The sequence below is a fragment of the Oreochromis aureus genome, linkage group 18 (assembly GCF_013358895.1).
Source record: "Oreochromis aureus strain Israel breed Guangdong linkage group 18, ZZ_aureus, whole genome shotgun sequence".
NCBI lineage: Eukaryota > Metazoa > Chordata > Actinopteri > Cichliformes > Cichlidae > Oreochromis > Oreochromis aureus.
In genome coordinates, this window is record NC_052959.1 from 36114602 (window position 1) to 36134481 (window position 19880).

At 49.4% G+C, this 19880-nt stretch overlaps 2 protein-coding genes across 4 annotated transcripts; both read right to left on the reverse strand.

The window, feature by feature from the left end:
• Window positions 1-103: 103 nt before the first annotated feature.
• puf60a (poly-U binding splicing factor a) lies at window positions 104-9649 on the reverse strand. The gene is made up of 11 exons (XM_031740068.2): window positions 9414-9649; window positions 8265-8360; window positions 6543-6629; window positions 5700-5750; window positions 5456-5617; window positions 5287-5379; window positions 4993-5206; window positions 4432-4622; window positions 2125-2239; window positions 1607-1845; window positions 104-1530 (listed from the first exon to the last, which is right to left on the reverse strand). Exons 1-11 carry the CDS (start codon window positions 9432-9434, stop codon window positions 1231-1233), a joined length of 1569 nt encoding a protein of 522 aa, XP_031595928.1. The 5' UTR covers window positions 9435-9649; the 3' UTR covers window positions 104-1230.
• A 2765-nt stretch (window positions 9650-12414) lies between these two features.
• On the reverse strand, window positions 12415-19546 carry afg3l2 (AFG3-like AAA ATPase 2). Of its 3 annotated transcripts, none has more exons than XM_039602337.1 (17): window positions 19433-19546; window positions 18007-18103; window positions 17746-17814; window positions 17163-17296; window positions 16935-17087; window positions 16569-16643; window positions 16365-16486; window positions 16018-16291; window positions 15732-15869; window positions 15447-15600; window positions 15269-15376; window positions 15057-15182; window positions 14860-14970; window positions 14666-14781; window positions 14387-14587; window positions 13154-13348; window positions 12415-12979 (listed from the first exon to the last, which is right to left on the reverse strand). In XM_039602337.1, the coding sequence occupies exons 1-17, from the start codon at window positions 19529-19531 to the stop codon at window positions 12737-12739; spliced, it is 2415 nt and encodes an 804-aa protein (XP_039458271.1). In that variant the 5' UTR covers window positions 19532-19546; the 3' UTR covers window positions 12415-12736. The 3 variants fall into 3 exon arrangements, with proteins under 3 accessions (XP_039458271.1, XP_039458270.1, XP_031595926.1); XM_039602336.1 differs by having other exon boundaries at window positions 16365-16489; XM_031740066.2 differs by having other exon boundaries at window positions 16365-16489; window positions 19257-19477.
• Window positions 19547-19880: the final 334 nt, after the last annotated feature.

Consider the following 19880-nt stretch of genomic DNA (forward strand, 5'->3'; position numbering starts at 1 on the left):
GCCGTGCCCATGATTCTTCCTCCAGAGTGAATGAAGGTGAGCTCAGGTGTTTCCTGAACGTTCAGTAGACAGCTGATTACTTCCTGTACTCAAACACCTCGTCTGCTTTCTATTTTCTTTTATTATCAAACAGATTTTTGTACTCAAACTGCCGACCAATCAGAGAGCAGCTTCACACAAACAAAACAGCAGAAAAAAAAGAAGTTTTATTCACAAGTTTCGGTGTTTGACCTTCAAACCCTGAAGAGCACCTGAACGCAGCACTGCCTCTGAGGCTCAAAGTCGCTCAGAGACCAGGATCATGTGACTCCTTGGGACAAGCGGGAGACGGTCTGAGAGTGGATGATGCTGTGGTGCGTTCAGGTTTAGTCAGTTTGTTAGACTCCAGGTGTTTCTGTTGTGAGGCTGCGAACAAAAGGCTGAACATCTGGAAGAACACAGGTGACGTCACATCTGGTCCACAGTTGCTTCATGTTTCAGCTCCGGCCGGCTCACCATTGTACAGAAGGTCCCTGAAGGCACCGCGGCCGTGTAACTGGGTCAGAACCCAGACAGGAAGTTACTGATCGACTTACTGATCTGTGGATCCTGGTTCCTGAACGTCAGGTCCAGTTTTTCCTTCCTGCTGGTGATTTTTTGTGTGTTTCAAACCAAAGTGTCACGGCCTCATCTTTACGCCTCGCTCTCAGGGCGTTGGCGCCGCTGCCCTGCCCAGCGTTCTAAGTAGAATGGTCGTGGCAGTTAGTAGAACGCGATCGACAACGTTTCTAATCGCGCCAATCCAAAATCCGTTTTTAAAAAAAAATTCAGTAAATGAAACTCGTCATTACACAGTTTGTCCAGCAGGGCGGCTCCACAGGCACCGTCTACAGTGGGTGGAGTAGAGCGTGACATCACTCAATTGAAACTACTGACAAATTGATATCAGACCATGTAAATCAGATGAGCTCTAAACATTAGCACAGAGCTCATGGTACATTTTACCTTACGCCCTCTGTGTCCCGTTTCTGTTACCATGGAAACGAAGGATATCGTGTTAGGAAAGCAGTGGCTGTAAGAAACAGCGAGGCAGCGAGCAGCTGAAACATGAGAAGCAGCTGGTTCGTCCTTTGACCCTGCACAGAAACACTGGAGCAGAGGACGCGGAGACGTTTCCCTGGAGACAAACACCGATGAAAAACAGACAGGTTAGAAAGAGCCCGCTATGCTACGCTCCCCGACGAGCATGCTCTATGCCGACAGGTCCCCGTTGTCGAACCGTTCCTGGTCATAAACCTCGGCGACCACCTTCCTGCCGCCGAACCAGCGGTGGTTCAGTGCCTGGATGGCTCGGTTCATCTCGGCGGCTTCTGAGAACTCCACAAAGATCTTGACGATGACTTCGGCGTCGTCCTCCTCGCCCTGACGCTCCTGATAGATAATGACTCGCTTCACCTGGCCGAACTTCCCGCATTCCTCGGTGACCTCGCCCTCGAGGTCGTCATCGATGTCGTCGGGGCCGACCATGTTCCTCAAAACCATGACGGTGGACTGAAAGGAGACACGACAGGTCACGACCAAGAGAACCAGCGATTCGCCGTTAGGGGTGGGCGGGACTGAAGCGTACCTCCTGCTTGCGCAGCAGCTTCCTCATCACCATGTGTCGGGCGCTGCTGCCGCTGATGCTCATGTGCTCCTGCTCGCTCAGCGGCTCCATGGCGCCGTCCTGCTGCACCTCCTGCTGACGCTCCTCCTCCTCTTTCTTCTTTGGATCAGCACCAAAGGAAACCGTCTGTGTTGGCGGCGTGGCCAGCACAGGGTTCACCAAGCCCACCTGAGGCACGCCAGGTCTCACTGGGGTCACACCTGAAACAGGAAGCAGGAAGTGATACCTGTTGGAGCACCTTTCATTGGTTAGCATCTTTGAATGAGCCTGCTTTCAAAATAAAGAGCGGTGAGACGTGTGGGCGGAGCAGACTGCCCCAAACTCAAGATGAGATGTCGTGTGGGTGGAGCCTGTGTGTGTGTGGGTGGAGCCTGTGTGTGTGTGTGTGGAGCCTGTGTGTGTGTGTGTGTGTGTGTGTGTGTGTGTGTGTGTGTGTGTGTGTGTGTGTGTGTGTGTGGACAGGGCTCAGGTGTTCCTACCTGTGATGACACCTGGAGCCTGGTGGGCCATGACAGCCTGAGGGAGGCCTCCGAGCTGCTGGGACAGGAGCGCCGGTCCGGCCAGAGCTCCAAGCACCGATGCTCCCACCGCCTCCTGAACGCACCACAGAACATCATCAGTACACCTGTCTCAAATACTACAATCCTGTACTAAATAATAAATAAATAAAATTTTATTTATATTGCACCTTTCTAGACACAGTCACAAAGTGCTTCACATAAGATAACAAATAATAAAAGGTAAAACAGACAATATAAAACTGGCAAAAATTAACCAAAAGCAGGTTTATAAATGTGAGTTTTGAGTTGTTTTTTAAAAACAACTGCTGAGTCCACAGTTCTTAATGTTTGGGGGAGAGAGTTCCACAACCCAGAGGCCACAGTGGCAAAAGCTCTATCACCCTTAGTTCTCCACTTAGTATTTTTTATAGCAAGTAAGCCCAGATCAGATGACCTCAGGGACCTGCTAGGGACATAAGGCTGTAGCAGATCAGAGATGTAGGCAGGTGCCAGTCCATGCACAGCTCTGTAAGTCGAGACCAGGATCTTAAAATGGACTCTATATTTAACAGGAAGCCAGTGTAACTGAGATAGCAACGGTGTCACATGAGACTACTTGGAGGATTTAGTCAAAAGCCTAGCTGCAGCGTTTTTCACAACCTGCAGACGATCCAGAGAACCTTTGCTAAGACACAAACAGCGAGTTACAATAACCCAAGTGTGAGGAAATAAATGCATGTATAGCAATCTCCAGTTCAGAGCGAGATAAAATCGGGCTTAGCTTAGCCACATTTCTTAAATGATAAAAACAAGACCGAACCAGAGAATTCACATGACCATCTAATGTGAGACTCGAGTCAAAAGTGACACCTAAATTCCTGATAGAGGATTAACACAGAGTGAGAGAGGACCAAGGGCTTTCACTATCTGCGATACAAATCTGTCCGGAGCACATACGAGGACTTCGGTTTTCCCCTCATTGAGTTGGAGGAAATTTGCAGCCATCCAACATTTGATCGAATCTAAGCAATCATTCAGAAGCTGAAGCTTAAAAGAAAAGTACGACTGAATATCATCAGCATAACAGTGATAAGAAATTTCCTCAAAAGAGCCCATTATATGCTGGAGGGGGAGAAGATATATTAAAAACAATAAAGGCCCCAAAACCGAACCCTGAGGGACACCATAAGTAAGGGAGATAGAGGATGACCTAAAATCGGAGACTGCCACAAAAAAGGATCGGTGATGGCGATATGAGGAGAACAAATCTAAGGCAGTTCCAGATGCACCAACCGAGTGTTTAAGCCTTTCAAGAAGGATGTGATGGTCAACTGTGTCAAAAGCCGACGTGAGGTCCAACATAAGTAGAACAGAGCATTTTCCTGCATCATTACTCATCAAAATATCACTAGAGACCCTAAGAAGAGCTGTCTCCGTGGAGTGAAATCAACGAAAACTGGACTGAAACTTATCGCAAATGCCATGTTTATCTAGAGCTGCCATGAGCTGCTTAGCCACAACCTTTTCTAGAAGCATAGCAATTAACGGTAATTTAGAGATTGGTCTGTAGCTGCTCCAAAGAGAGGGGTCTAGTTGAGGTTTTTTTAAAAGGGGAAGAATAGCAGCATTTTTAAAATAAACCGGAACTATACCAGACGCCAGTGAGGAGTTGATTAGAGTGAGCACAGATGGATCAATAGACTGGAAGACATTTTTGAATAAAGATGCAGGTACAATGTCAAGAGAACAAGAGGATGCTTTCACTGAATTCACTAGTTTTACCAGCTCAGGTAGTGAAACAGGAGAGAAAGTATCCAAGATGATGAGCCGAGATGGGGTAGAGATTGAGATAACAGGTGCTGAATGTGAAAAATTCATTCTTATGTTATCAATCTTTACAAGCAGAAAAGAAAGAACATTTTCACAGCTCTCATTAGATGAAATAGGGGCCGCGGGAAGAGCAGGAGTAACAATGTCACTAATGGTGTTGAATAGCACCTTAGGATTACCTCTGCTCTTTGTAACCAAGTGTGAGAAATAGGCAGCCCTCGCATCTCTGATAGCATTATTAAAAGAAGCTAAAAGGTCCTTTAGATGGAGGAGGTGAACATTTAGATGAGTTTTCCTCCACCTGCGCTCCACTTTACTACGGGAAATACTACATACCACTGCTTCTGTGCACATACACATACATGCAGTACAGAAAAACTTCAGTACTGCATGTACTACACTTCTTAGAGCATGTTCCTGTGTCTCGTCTCTGGGGGGCGGAGCTTCCTGAGTTACCTGAGCTGTGATCTTTGCGGTGGCGACGGCAGCAGCCATGGCGGCAGCAGTGGGCAGTCCACCAGATGTCGTTGGTGTGAGAAGGGGCATGGGCGGAGTCACGGCCTTGCCCACGCGCAGGTACTGACCGCCCAGGTCGAACAGGTTCATGGAGGCGACGGCGTCCTGGGCCGACTGAGCCTTCTCGTACTCTGCACACAGGAAATGAGCAGACCGCCGTCAGAAGTCCCGCGTACATCACACAGAGCCCCACCCTGAACAGAGCTGTCTGTCAGCTGACGGGGAGCCCAGGCGTTCAGGTGTAACCCCTGGGCTCCCCGTCAGCTGACAGGTGTAACCCCTGGGCTCCCCGTCAGCTGACAGGGCTAACAGAGCCTAACAAACCCTTAAAATGAAGTCGACCCATCAGGCTGAGTTGCTATGGAAACAGATTGGTGAATCCAAACATGAGAACCACAGGGGGTGGGTCACTGACCCTGGGTGCACCTGAGCGGGTCCACACCCCTCTGCGTCCTCCCTGTTAAAGCTTTCACGCTGCGGCGGAGCTGATCGGCCGCTCACCGATGAAGCCGTAGCCTTTGTGCCGGCCCGTGGTCGGCTCGCGGGCCAGCATGCACGACTTGATCTTTCCAAAGGCCTCGAACACACTCTTGATGTCATCATCGGAGAGGTCAGGGTGCACCGACGCCACATAGATCCTGTTGAAGGCGCGCGCTTCCTCCGCCAGCTGGTCGATGATCGGCTGAGCCTGGCCGATGTTGCTGGGCCTCCCGACCTGCGAGACAGCGAGGAGGGAAACTCAAAACCCGGGCTCAGAGTCTGAGGAGGCGGGACTTCATCGTTAGCCAGACTCACCTTGATGTTCCGTCCTCCGAGGACGACCGAGTTCATCTGCTCCAGTGCGAGCTGCGCAGCTTCAGGCATCTCGTATTCCACGAAGGCGAAGCCCTGCAGGTGCCACGGCAACGGTTAGACCCGCCCACCCGAGAGTGTGGTGTGTGTGTGTTTTATGTGTGTGTGTGACCTTGTGCTTCATGGTCACAGAGTCCCAGGACATGTCGATGCTTTTGATTGGTCCAAAGGGGGCAAAGGCCTGCCTGATGGTGTCCTCTCCAAGTTCGTAGTAAATGGATCCAACGTACACGCGACACATGATGGCGAGCGCTCTCTGCCGCTGAGCCGCCACCTGAACACACATATACAGCAGAGAAGAAGAATGAGCCGGCAGCTCGCCGCTCAGCGATGAGGCGCTGCACGCCGTAACTCACCGACTGCAGAGGAGACAAAGCGTCGCCCAAACCCATCGTCAGAGACGCCATCTGAGACACACAGGAGAGAAACGGTTCAGCGTGACGGAGCACGGGGGCGGAGCCAAGTCTGCACCCGGTGCAGACAAAAAACACAAGTCAGCAGAAGTGTTCGTCAGAGCGGTGACGCCACGGGAGGCGAGAACCGGGGACGGCTGTGGGCGGGGCTTGGTTTTGACCTGCCGCAGCAGGCCATCATTCTGTAACCACGTCACCAGATTTGTCGCGCTGACGTGACGTTTGAGCGACACGTGAGACCAATGGAGAGAAAGCGCGTGTGTCTGCTGACTCAGTGCAACACAACTGCCAGATTAGATGTTTAAATAAAGTTTAAATCAAGGTTTCATTTGCATCACTTTCCTTATGTGTGTTTGATCTTTGTTAGTCTTTTTTTGCCTTTCTGTGAAAGTTTTGTATCAATAAAATATTTTCTGACACCATGACGGGCTACATGATGCGATGAAGGCGGGGGCAGATCTAGAAGGATGGAAACTACAGACAGAAACATGGTGGGTGAGCGTGGTGACTCAGTCATGTGATCACTGCAGTTCTGCTGAGCTGGAACTCTGATGGGTCTGTTCCTTTAATCCGACCTGACCTGATGGTGCGTTCGATTGCACTGAGAAAATCAGATATTATTTCTATCAATCCAAAACTAATAATCAATACCCGACTTCCCTCAGCGGCTGATTGATTAATGCTTCAGCTCACCTGAGTGAGCGGGTCTGACTCCCACCATATGACTGCCGTTACCTACACTGTTCCCTCTGACGTCCCGCCCCCTGAGTACACCTGTGAGGATACCTGCAGGTTGGTGATCTGCTGCTGCTGAGCCAGAGTCTGCTTGACGAGGACGCTCTTGATGCTCTGCTCCATTGCGTACTTCTTCGCCTGTACACAAACACCCAATCACAGCTCGCCAGTCACAACGGCATGTGTATACACCATGGCTGTGTCCCAATTCAGGGTCTGCACGCTTGAAGTACGCATTTTAAGTGCGATTATGTCACCGCCACGCGACGACATCTGTCCTGCACTCTCTCTCTGTTTCTTTCTCTCTGATTGTGGAATAAAAGTATGAACATGTATTTATAAGTTACACTTGTGTTTGAATCCTGCAGCTTATCACACATTTGATTTCCATGTGTGACGACTGCAAGTGTCCAGAGTGAGGACAGACTGAGGGACCCACTGCTGCACATCATCTGTGAGGCTTTGCACCCCTGATGATCCACCAGGACAAACTCAGCAGTGTGTGAGGAAGAGGAGGAGGAAGAGCCAGCAGCAGCTGACAGATGGAGAGAATAGACAGACTGTTCCCTGTTTGTGAAGGACTGCTAGGAAAGTTTAACATAACTAATTGTCTGTCCTGAATCAGTCTTATTAGGTAATGTTCAAATAATGTTATCATCCCAGTGTTTTCAGTGTGGGAGAAAGTACTCAGGGCCTTCAAGTTACACACTATGAAAGGCAGCAACAAGTTTAATATTCAGAAACCTAAAGTATGTATCAGCAGCAGAATGGAGCTAAAAATAAATGTTTGTTTCAGTTCTATGAAGCTTTGAGTATTTTGGATTAGTAGCACTGCTGTGTTTGTTGCATCATATTGCTGTAATTGTTTATATGCTTTATATATTCTGAGCTAAGCTGATCTATAGTGTTACATCATATTCTATAAGGATGTTATGTGTTTGTAGACTTTCTGCCCAGTTTGACCCATTTAGCAGAAGTCAGCCTGTTTAAGGCTCTGATATCTATTCTGTATGACTTAAAGCAGTTATGACATGGTCTGATTTTCTCACCCAATAAAGGAATATTTCATATATCAGTCTGATCTGCATTCTATCAGAAACAGTTTTCACAGCTCGTACATTTGCTTTTTACACATATATGTAAGCATTGAGCCAAATTTAGTAATGCCAACATATTGAAAGAACAATATTTGTCTCTTATATATAATACATCTGTATATACACTGTCAGAGATACTTGTCTTTGAGTGAAGATTTAAGGTGATAGGAAATATAAATAACTGCAACTTGAATCTTTGACCCCGAGTTCAAGCTCATATATATATATATATATGTATATAGTCTGACAATACATATAATATTGTCCATATTATATTAACATTACCACAGTGAGATGACTTTAGTCTCATGAACAACATGAGCTAATTATTATTTACTAACTAATCTTGAAATGACTGTTCAGTACAGAAATGAAGCCCAACTATCATGTTTTACAGTCCTGTGGTCTCAACTAATCAAAGTGATGTCATGACAAAAATGAATGACCAACAAAACATTTTTTCTCCTTCATTTCTGTCACACAAAGCTGTATGAAACATTTCTCGCAGTTACTATCATGGTAGTACCATTTCACAAGCCTCTCACTTCCGCACTTCCCGTACTCATAGTACGCACCGTACGTAGTACGCATAGTGCGCGTACTTCAAGCGTGAATTGGGACACAGTTCATGTATGTGTGTGTGTGTGTGTGTGTGTGTGTGTGTGTGTGCACAGACCTTCTGCAGCGCCTCCGCCTGGTTGGGGGTGAGTGGTGGCAGCCCCAGCTTGGTGGTGGTGCTCTGTCCATTCTCCATGATGAGAGCCGGCCCTCCCTGTCAGAGATCAATACTGACTGATCAGCGACCAATCACACAGACGATCAATCACAGCTGTTCTCTTCACGCTGTCAGATGCTGCACCGCATCCTGAACTTCACCCATACCCATCAGTCTGTGACATCACCTCAGACACAGCTGATGCCCCGCCCCCACTCACAGAGCTAAACAAACCTCCACTTAATGACTCTTCTTCTGCGTGTGTTTTTATTGTTTCTTTCGTGCTGCACACAAACTTTATCATCATCCTTATGAGTGCAGCCACACAGGTGAGACCTTCACCTGTGCAGGTGAGGTCAGGCTGAACAACCACAGAGACTCTCACACTCAGCTCCAACCACACTAGCAACCTGATTGACTGATCGATCATGTTCTGTTCAGAGTGCTCTCACAGGTGACCTGGATCAGCGTAGCGTACATCAAACAGTAGCAGTGGAAACAGAGGAGGAGATCGTCGAGGCAACGGTGCTGCTCGGTCTGTGGCGTTCTGTCAAACTCGGGGACCGCGGTGTTGGTTCGTGTGCCGCATTTTCCTCGTTTGTGGTTTTGATTATTTTAGGACACTCAGTTCACCTGATCTCAGGTGAGCAGGTACAAACAGCTCTGCTGTTCCAGGATCATCAGCATCTTTAGAATAACACACCCGTATGTTCACGTGTTCATCTCTAATCTGGAACTTCACCTGTCTACAGGTGATGATCAGTTCCCACAGTGATACACTCAGGTGAGAAGTGAACCACCTTCTTAGTACAAGTAACGACCACCGCGGACGGCAAGTTGGCACCTTAACCCTCCTAGGGTGTTAGCTTAGCATCAGCAGCTAGCAGAACCGTCCAGAACTTCCGTGCTAACAGTTAGCGTAGCTGAGCCGCGCGCACAACGTTGATCACAGAGAACCGATCAGCGGCTGATCGATTAATCGATCTCTGCGGTCGGTTCCGGTGAGTCTGTGGTGTCGAACCGAGTGTGTTACGGAGCACGCGCCGAGGGTCCCTGCTGTTAGCATTAGCTTAGCTTCGTGTTTCCCTCCAGGCACATTTCGGATCGTACCGCAGAAACGGCCGCCGCCATACAGCTGCTCCCGCGCTGCGCTCCGCCGCTCCCGCGCTGCTCTCCCCGCTGCTCTCCCCGCTCTCCGCTCGCTTCGGTTCGGATGGTTCTGTGCTCGGAATCCCCGCAGTCCGCACCGCGGCTCCGCCTGACGTCACTTCCTCTGACAGAAGAGTGGTTTGAACAAACGACAACTTCAGGAGCTGAAACCGGAAGCAGCAACCGTTTTTTCCCAGAACTTTATTAACAATTAACCAACATCTAACTACAGAAGAGTGCCAGAGATGCATGACGGGTAATGACGATGGCGGAATACAAGAACACAATAATAATAATAAAAATAATAAAATAAAATAATAGAATGAAATCCAAAATGTAATTTGTTATAATTTCCTTTTTTGTTTTCGAGGTCTTTAACTGTGGTGCTGTATTGCAAAAGTTGACAGAAGTGTTTAATATTGGCTTTGCAGTCTGTCCATCATTTTGTATGAATAGGAATTTTTCCCAGGAGCAGCAGAGGTTGGAGGAAGTAGGTAGTGAATTAAATCTTTCCCTTCAAAACACACGTTAATGTCGATTTTTTGGTTTATTTGTCTGTCTGTAATAATGACCATGATTCTGAAAGATTCTGGCATATATACACACGAATACAACAGGTGACAAACAGCTTCAGTGTGGAAGTGACACAAACAACAAGAATAGTTCCTATCAAGCTTAAACCTCTCCAGTGTCCATATGATGAAGTATTTTAAATGAAACTCCACTAACTTTGTTGCTTAAGCAAAATTTCCCTCCATAAAGCCAAATTTGGTTCCATTTAAATTCTCCACATAAAGAAGTCCAACAGGATTGTGTAGGTTTGTTTATCTCTACACCACACCACTCTCTCAAATGTTTGTACATGTGAGTTGGTGCACTAAGTGTAATTTCCACATTGCCACATGGATAGATGGATGGATCTAAAAATAGCCGGCTGGAACGTTAAGGGACTGAATAATGTAATTAAGAAAAAGACAGTTTTAACATCACCCAAACCCTGGAACAGGCAAAAGTGGAGGGCTGTCTGTTCTGATTCATAAAACGGTTAACTTCATTGAGACAAAAGTAATAGTAGATAAGGAGGGTAGATATAAACTAGTTCATGGACAATTATTAGATACACCAGTAATTTTATGCAATATTTATGCTCCCAATTCAGACACGCCTATGTTTTTCATAATTTATCACAACGTCTTTTGGAATTGCACAGTGCACAAACAATAGTAGGCGGAGACTTCAACCAAATACTAGACTGAGACCCGGATTTCCCAAAAGTCGTAGGTAGTGTTTGAATGTGTCCTTACTTAAAGACACGTTATTTACTGAAATGATCAGGGATGACATCTAATTGTTTAAGGAGCCAAATAGTTGAGATGACACTACATTGGCTGTCTGGTGGGATGCTATGAAAGCGTATTTGAGAGGGAGGATCAGTTCCTTTGCTTCCTTTAAGAAGAAGACAGCCAATGAAAATATCACCACACTGGAGTCTGAGCCAAAAACCCTCGGGGCTTTACAGTCTGATGTAAGGATAGGGATACGTTGAATAAAAGCAGTAATGTTAAATGGAAGTTGAACACACTGTGTAATAAAAAGGCAGGATAATAATGGATTGGATTTCATACAGCGCTTTTCAAGGCACCCAAAGCGCTTTACAATGCCATTATTCATTCACTCTCACATTCACACACTGGTGGAGGCAAGCTACTGTTGTAGCCACAGCTGCCCTGGGGCAGACTGACAGAGGCGAGGCTGCCATATCGCGCCATCGGCCCCTCTGGCCAACACCAGTAGGCGGTAGGATGCGCTGTGCTTCGTACAAACCAGACTCAGTGGGTGAAAAACCAGGTCGGCTCTAAACACATCGTCTCAACAGCTGTGAAACAGCTCAGAGCTTGGTTACCTACCACCACACAAACACATTTGGTCCCAGAGACAGAAGCAAATGTGGGCATCTCTCTGAAGTTCTTTGGTATGAGTCACGAATCTCACCAAAGGCACTATGATGTAAAGGCCACAGGGCAGGTCGCTGGGACTTTATTACCTTTAGCACACAACAATCAAAGAGTTTTAATTAGTGGGACACTAGTCGACTGGCCACAGTGGCATAAGGCAGCCATCCTTTAAATGTCGCGTTTCTTTGATGGTAGAACCAAATGTTTCCAAAGCTTTGATCACATTGTTACTTTGTTAAAGACATCCTGTCCGCACCACCTCATAGTCAGCATCATCCACTCGCCGTGTGACCATGAAAGCTCTTTTCCACTCGGCAAGTAATTTTGAGCCTGAAGTGTGTAGCTTTGCTCTCCAGTCCAGGACATACCAAATCTCATGTTTAGAGGGGACTAGTAAAGCGCTATACAAATACAGGCCATTTACCATTTACCTAGGCCGACATGAAGACTGTACTCCCATATTCTATCAGCACGTCCCACCAGGGGAGAGAACACTGGTCCCATCCTCATCCTCACCTGGTTCCTCCCTGTCACGGAGGACGATGTCAGACAGGTGTTCCTAGCAGTGAAGGCGGCCGGTCCAGATGGAGTACCTGGCACGGTGCTGAGAGCGTGTGCCCACCAGCTTACCCTCATCTTCACCAGATCAGGCAGCCCTCCATCCTGTCTACAATCAGCCACAATCGTCCCAGCCCTGAAGAAGTCTCCGTCACCAGCCTGAACCATTACCGCCCTGTGGCCCTCACGCCGTTAATCATGAACTCTCCCCACGTGACTATTGTGGAAAGACGTCCAGGCAGATCAAAAAATCAGACTATTAGAGAAACCATACGTAGAGAACACTCATTGTTTTTCTCCTTGATCAATAATCATTATTGATTATCTTACATCTATACAGATTAGCCTGTTATTGAACAGATCTGTGCACACACACAGTTCAGTCTCGTTTACTTCCTCTGTGTGTGTGTGTGTTTACAGGAAATGTGTGTTATTGATCAAACAGAGCATTGATTGGTGATCGATCAGTTTCTCTGACTTTATTTAAACATGTCAAACACATTTACACACATTATGAAACAGCATGCTAGCAACAACGATCAACTAATCAATATCTGATCTCTGAGCAGCCTCCAGCAGCATGTTACCATGGTGATGATGAGTGATTCCTTGGATGGAGCAGAACGCCGTCGATAGTCTCGGATCAATAAATACGTGATGTTCTACACAGGAAACGTTCTTTAGGTCTTCAGGTTCCACCCTGGCCCTGCCGAAGTTCATCAGGAGACTTCAGAAGGCTCTCCGGCAGCAGGACAGAACCTGGAGGAGCTTCTAGAAGGGCATTCCTCCAGAGATCTGCCGGGCCACCTGCTCGTCCGGGCTCTCCTCCCGCTCCGGCCTCCTCTCCTGGTTCCAGTCCTTCAGACCCTCGGGCAGCGTCGTGTCCTCGTCCTCGCCGCCGGTTCCTTCCACAAACTCCTCGTAAGTCGACTTCTCTGCGAAGGGCCGTTTGCCGAGCAGCTCCACCATGTCGTTCTTATCCAGAACCTCCTTCTCCAGTAGCCGCTGCGCCACCTGCCAATGCCACAGAGGACAGGTGAGCACAGAATGATCACGGGCAGAAACATGCAGGACCCTGCTCCGCAGAACTGAACCAGAACCGCCCAGAGCCTGAAGGTACACGGAATGTTCTGGAGACCTGACTCGTGACTCAGTGGCTTTCTGAGGGGCTTGTTGTTCTGAGCCTACCTTCTCTACCTCGGCCTTCTTGTCGTTGAGGAGCTGCTGGGTTCTCTGGTACGCTTCGCTGATCAGGGTTCTGACCTCGGTATCAATGAGGCGGGCCGTGGCCTCGCTGTACGGCTTCTCCAGAACCATCTCGCCCTGGCGCGGCAGGTCGAAGGACACCTGGCCTACCTTCGGGTTCATCCCAAACTGAACGATCTGCAGGAGAACACAAGAGCAGGAGGAGGTCAGACCGAGCAGAACCCCCACAGGAACCGACACCACGGACAGACGGGGACAACTTCATTTCCAAAACCTGCACAAACAAAAACACGACTGGAGCTCATCAAAGAGCCAAAGCTTTGAGGTTCATGTCTCCCCGAACTCGGCTTTAAAGGTTCTCGTTCTTCAAATCAGTCTAACGTCATCCTGAGACTTACAGTGAAGGCTAACACCTGCAACACCTCTCAGGTATCACACCTGAGGCAGGTGTGATACCTGAAGCCTGAAGCTGTTGAGCCTCTGGAAATAATCCCAAAAGGTTGATTCTGTTCATCTGGACGTTTCATCATCATCGGGTGACTCCTTCAGTCTCAGCTGACTGCAGGTTTCAGTCTTATTGGACATCTGCATAACGACTGACACCTGACGACCAATGGGTTGTCAGGTCAGTTTATGATCATTAATATGCAAACTGTCACGACCACTGATCAATGTCCATGAGTACCATTCACAGAGAGTTGGGGAATGGCTGCAATCACAGCGTTGTAGGATGGTGAAAGATTAGGCCCCCTCTTCGAGTCACAGTTCATGTAAATGCCCATTGTTCCATCAGTGGTGCTGGTGTCAGTCGTTGTGCAGATGTTCTGTTTATAAGGCTGAAACCTGCAGTCAGCTGAGACTGAAGAAGTCACTTGTTGATGATGAAACATCCAGATGAACAGATGATTGAGCTTCAAGACTCTGGCTTATGGTTAGACTGTGGATCAAAACGCTGGCGACTCTTTCTCAGGTGTTTCTAAAGTTAAACCTGAGAGGCTCGCTCTGATTGGTGCACTGAGCCCAAACTACACAGAGCCTTAAAAAGACTTCTGGAGCTGATGGGGATCAGAGCTCTCTGCTGCTGTGCTTTTAACATGAAAGCCCCAAACAGAGAAGCCACTCAAAATAAACAGCTGATGAAGAAGAACGTTACTAATCACTCCGATGACGGCGTCGGCGGTGTGCAGAGAGAAAACGCCTGTATGGACGGCTCACCTGGGCGTATGCGCTTTGCGTCACCTTTCGCAGGTCGTCCTGAGCGCCCGTGGTGATCCGGCCGAAGAAGATCTCCTCCGAGACTCGGCCCCCCAGAGTCATGCACATGCGGTCCAGCAGCTGCTCCTTTGTGTACAGGTACTGCTCTTTGGGGAGGTACTGTGCGTAGCCCAGACCCTTCCCTCTGGGGATGATGGACACCTGTGCAGGTCACAACACAAACTGATGTGTCTGCACCAGACCCCATTCAGATTCACAGCACCGTGGCGATCGAGTCACCTTCAGCAGCGGATCGGCATGCTCCAGGAACCATCCGGCTACGGCGTGCCCGGCCTCATGATACGCCACCGTCTTCTTCTCCTCCGGCTGCAGGACCTGAGTCTTTTTCTCCAGGCCTTCAGACAGGAAGAGACGCTTGATGAAATCATCCTGCAGCCAACGCCGCGCTCCAACATTCGAACTCTCGCACTCACCTCCGATGACCCTCTCGATGGCCTGCTCGAAGTGCTTCTGGCTGATAGCATCTGAAAGGTGGCGAGCGGCGATCAGAGCCGCCTCGTTACAAACATTGGCGATGTCGGCACCTGATTGGAGGAGAGCAGGGAGGACAAAGGTGTGTCTGGGACCAAGCAGGTGCACAAAGCCTGAAACGTCATTCAGCAGCGCTTACCTGAGAATCCAGGTGTGAGAGCGGCCATCTTCCTGGCCAGAGAGTCTTTGTCCATGTCAGGCTCAAGCTTCAGGGGCCGCAGGTGGACTTTAAAGATGGACGACCGACCTTTGATGTCAGGAGGGCCTTAGAGGAGAAGGATATCACCTGATTGTGACCTCACACGAGCTCATACGGAAGACATACACGGCTCGCCTGGTGCTCTGACTCACCGATGTAGATCTGTCTGTCAAAGCGGCCGGGTCTCATCAGCGCCGGGTCCAGGATGTCAGGTCTGTTGGTTCCCGCGAGGACCACCACGTTGGTGGCGGTGTTGAAGCCTGTGGCGCAGAAAGGAGTGAGTGATCGCCATGTCTTCATCATTACAAAGCTGAGTTTAGCTCCACCCACCGTCCATCTCTACCAGCAGCTGGTTCAGCGTGTTCTCCTGCTCGCTCTGACCGCCAAAGTTGCCCCGCCCCCTTTTGCGCCCCACAGCGTCGATCTCGTCAATGAAGAGGATGCAGGGGGCGTTCTTCCTCGCCATGACGAAAAGATCTCTCACCTGGGAAAGAAATGACATCAGCACCAAAGCCAGACTCCTCCCCCAACAGACCCACATGATTTACAGCACGTTGGCGAGTGCGCTCTGGCAAACAGGAAGTAAGGTAACCACAGTTAGTAAAACACACTCACCCTGGCAGGGCCGACACCCACAAACATCTCCAGGAACTCGGAGCCGTTGACGGTGATGAAGGGCACATTTGCCTCGCCCGCCGTTGCTTTGGCGAGAAGCGTTTTTCCGGTGCCGGGAGGACCGGTCAAGATGGCGCCCTGCTCACAGACATCAAAATAAACGCCATCAGTGGCGACCCTACAGGCCCCACCCAAGCCCCACCCACACCTCACAGTTTTATCTTCGGCTGAATGGCGGCACTGACCCTCTGACCTGTGTCATAGCCCCACCCCCTTCAACTCTCACCTTGGGGATCTTGGCGCCGAGGTCCTGGTACTGTTTGGGGTTCTTCAGGAAGTTCACGAACTCCATGATCTCCAGCTTGGCTTCCTCGCAGCCCGCCACGTCTTTGAACTTCACGTCGATTTCGTCTTTCAGAATCTTCGCCGTCGTCTCGCTGACGCTGAACAGCCCGCCCATCCCCCGGCCAGGACGTCCCGCCCCCGCCGGGCCTCGCCGCAGCATGAAGAGTAGGAAGCCGATGATGAGCACGGTGGGGAGCATGCTCAGTAGGAACGTGCTAGAAGAGGGAGACAGGCATGGTTAGAGGCGTAGGCCTGGGTTGGAGCTGAGGCCGGAGGTCGCGCTCGTACCCGTCGCTCTCGGTGGAGTAGACCACGGGCAGCCTGTTCTCGCCCTCGATGCCGAGCTCGTACTGCGCCGTCTCCAGGTTCCTCTCGAACGTGTCCACGCTGCCGATGTTGAACCAGACGTACTGCTGCGAGACACACACGAGAACCCGCTCAGAACCGAGTGTGGCGCCTAGAACCCTGCTCTGCCGACAGAAACACACTCACCCCGTCCACCGGTGTTTTCCCTGCAGAGAAAACCACCTTCACGTAGCGCTTGTTCACCACCTCCAACCGATCCACCTGACGGAGACGCACAGCAGTGGTCAGCTTCCTGTTTTTACATCATCAGGTCCAAACTTTTTAAACTTGGTTTGAAGAACCACTGTAACCAGCTTTAACCTGATTGGTTTTTCATGTCTGTGTGACAGAGTTCATGCAGGATAACATAAAGAAACACACCGGCGTGGCGACGGGAAAGTGCGACTATTCAAAACATGGCTGTTTTTCACCTGCCGCAGAGTCACGCTCACTTTACTTTCAGACCGTCTGACGACATCATCCTGAACTAAGAGGCCCAGCGGCCGTCCTCACCACGCCTTTGGACAGGTAGTTGTTGACAAAGTCTTTCCAAGTGACCTCGCGTCCTCCGTCCCTCAGGAAGAAGTAGTAAGTGACGGTGGTCCAGAACGCCACCCCGCTCAGGAAGTACATCCGGAACTCCTTATCGTCCCAGGGCACCTCCCCCTGAAACAGACAGCAGCTGAGACCAGAGCTCACCTACACCTGGACAGGTAAGAGGTCACAGGAGGAGAGAATGACCTTCTGCAGACGGCTGTACCAGTGCGACTCATCCTTACGACCTCCTCGCTTTCCCCCGCCGCCGCTGCCACCTGCTCCTCCCCCTCCTCCTGTTGACCTCCCCGATGCTCTCTGTGAGTTAGCGGGTTTGGATTCTGACAACAAAAAATTATCTGGGACTCAAACAGCAACAAACATCAACACATCCACCTGACGGAGCGTCGGGTGAACAAGAACAGAGGTCAGACATTCAGGAGACAGACACAAGCTCTACTTTTAAGATTCAAACTTTCCTTTTTGCTAAAGCATATAGGGCTGGATCAGGTGACCCTGAATCCTCCCTTAGGCTGCTGGGGGATATCCAGGATGCATTGGGTGTTTATTCTTCACTCACTATGTGTTTATACACCTCTCTGCAGTTATTATTAATCTCTGGTAGAGGTCAGTAGATTTCAGTAGATTTCAGTAGAGAGCAGGAGAGGTCAGTAGAGGTCAGTAGAGAGCAGGAGAGGTCAGTAGAGAGCAGGAGAGGTCAGTAGAGAGCAGGAGAGGTCAGTAGAGGTCAGTAGAGGTCAGCAGAGAGCAGCAGATGTCAGGTTTCTACCTTTGGCTGCAGCTTCAGCTTCGGAGTGTTTCTGCGTTTTCTGACTGTCTGGAAAATATTTCTCAAAACCTGAAGAAAGAAAACAGATTGTACAGGAAGTGACATCACACACAGATGAGGGCATCACAGCTGATCTACCAGAGCCATTCCACTTCCTGTTAAACTCAGCAGGGGGCGCTATAGAAACAGCTCAGTGGTTACAACACCCCCATAGAACAGGAAGGCCACACGAGGGCGGGTCTAAATTTGATTAGCCAGTACCTTTTGGAGGTTTAGAGCTCAGCCTCCTGTAGGCTCCCAGCAGGTCACTCAGCAGGCCCCGCCCACTCTGCACCTGTGCTGTGGTTGAAGATGTTACCTGAGTGAACAGACAGGTCACCAGATCAGACTACATAGTGCTGAAGGCGCTGATATCATGGTTCGATCACAGTGTGCCTAATGTTTGACAGGAAGTTCGCAACCCCTTCTCGTCTGTATGTGGCGGCACAGTGGTCTAACCTGCGTCATGTTTCACCAGTTTCAGGTAAAACAGCCTCAAACTGACACACCTGAGTTCACCTTTGTCTCTTTGGTGCACTCCAGGATGTTAATACATTCTGTTGGCTAACCTGACAAACATTTCTCGCTGCTTGTTTGCTGTGTGATGACCTCACAGCGGGCAGGATCTTTGACTACACCGAGCTTTGCATGGAGGAATAGGAGACTTCCTGTCAGCTGATTTTAATGACTGTTCAGAGAACATTGCTTTGAAACACATTAAAAACACTCATCCGGCTTCAGGCTGCTGTTCCCAGGTACGTCTCCGTAAACAGCAGCTTCTGTAGCGATAAATCTCAGCGCCCAGCAGCTCCATTAGCTGCCTCTACACAACACAGGAAGTTAAAGCCAACACCTAATGAACGCCATCGTAATCAGGTCTCCTGAGACACCACAGGTGTAGTAACCATGGTGACTGTGATGGAGCCCGTTGCTCCTCTTCTCAAAGCTCTTTGGAGGCAACTGATACTCCTCAGCTCGGGGTGTTCGTAGCCACCGCTTACATTGTTATGCGAATATTCACACAGTCACCTGATTGGTTAGTCGTGTGAGTCTGAGTTGCCATAAGCGTTTTCTCCGAAGAAGTCTCAGGCGGTTGTACCTGTGCAGGTGTTCTGCCTCGACTACTGTCCGCTTACAAAGATCCGAGGGATCCAGGACTATTCCCCGTTGATCCGATTGGTCAGAGGGTGCTGATATCATACCCTCTAACTTCTCCAGCATCAGTTACCATGGAGACAAAGAGATAAGAAGTGAACCGCCACTTTAACGCAGGTGTACCATGTACCTGTGTACACCTGTCTATAGCTGGTATCAGTGCACTTCCTGTTTGTTTATCGTAAACTTGCAGCCAGCTGCCACTGAGGGTCCCGCGGCCTCCGCGCAGCCTCGTCCCAGAGTTCGGCCTCCTGCCGGCTCTGGGCTCGGGACTGCGGGATTAGCCTCTTAGCATGTTAGCCCCATCGTGCACCTACCAGCCTGGCCGGAGCTCCGGAGGGCGGCAGCAGGCGGAAAAGGCCGCGGCAGCCCGCCGACAGCCGCAGGTAGCGGTGAGCCATCCTCCGGCTCTTTCACGCTGATCCGAGCCGAACTAAACGCGTTTCAAGTTCACCCGAGCTGCTCCGTGACAGCAGTGCGCCGACATGTTTACCTGCAGCTCTTCTTCGTCTGCTGCCTTGTTGCTGACTCCACCCTCTGGCGCCCGCTGCCGGCCGCTAAGGAGCCGCAAACAACCTTTTAGAAGAAGCATAGAGTAGGATCTCCACAGCAGCTGTGCAGGATTAAATATTTTCTGCATTTTTCTGTGCGCAAATATAATTTTATGTCATAAAAACAAACAAAGAGATCATGAAACAGCTCCTAGTTAAACAAACTGTGACACAACACACCCAGACACTCACACATGGGTCAAACCCTCTTAAACATGCTGATGAGTTAGTGTCAGATTCCTAATCAGAAACTCTTTTATTTCAAACTTTCCAGTGTGACTGAACATTAATCATAAACTGCTGCTCCCTTCATGCTCACATTTCTGCTCAGGGCTGCAAATCACAAGACATCGAACTCAAACACATGAATCCAGGCCAGCAGAAGCGCTG

What these genes read in the sequence shown, in the direction of transcription:
- afg3l2 (XM_039602336.1), bottom strand. Translation starts at nt 19,531, where the DNA reads ATGCTTCTTCTAAAAGGTTGTTTGCGGCTCCTTAGCGGCCGGCAGCGG. An exon ending in TCTCACACCTGGATTCTCAG is followed by an intron (nt 14,971 to 15,056) that starts GTAAGCGCTGCT and finishes TCCTCCAATCAG; the next exon opens with GTGCCGACATCGCCAATGTT. An exon ending in ATGCCGATCCGCTGCTGAAG is followed by an intron (nt 14,588 to 14,665) that starts GTGACTCGATCG and finishes TGACCTGCACAG; the next exon opens with GTGTCCATCATCCCCAGAGG.
- puf60a (XM_031740068.2), bottom strand. Translation starts at nt 9,434, where the DNA reads ATGGCGGCGGCCGTTTCTGCG. An exon ending in TGGCGGCGGCCGTTTCTGCG is followed by an intron (nt 8,361 to 9,413) that starts GTACGATCCGAA and finishes GATCTCTGACAG; the next exon opens with GGAGGGCCGGCTCTCATCAT. An exon ending in CAAAGGCTACGGCTTCATCG is followed by an intron (nt 4,623 to 4,992) that starts GTGAGCGGCCGA and finishes TCCTGTGTGCAG; the next exon opens with AGTACGAGAAGGCTCAGTCG.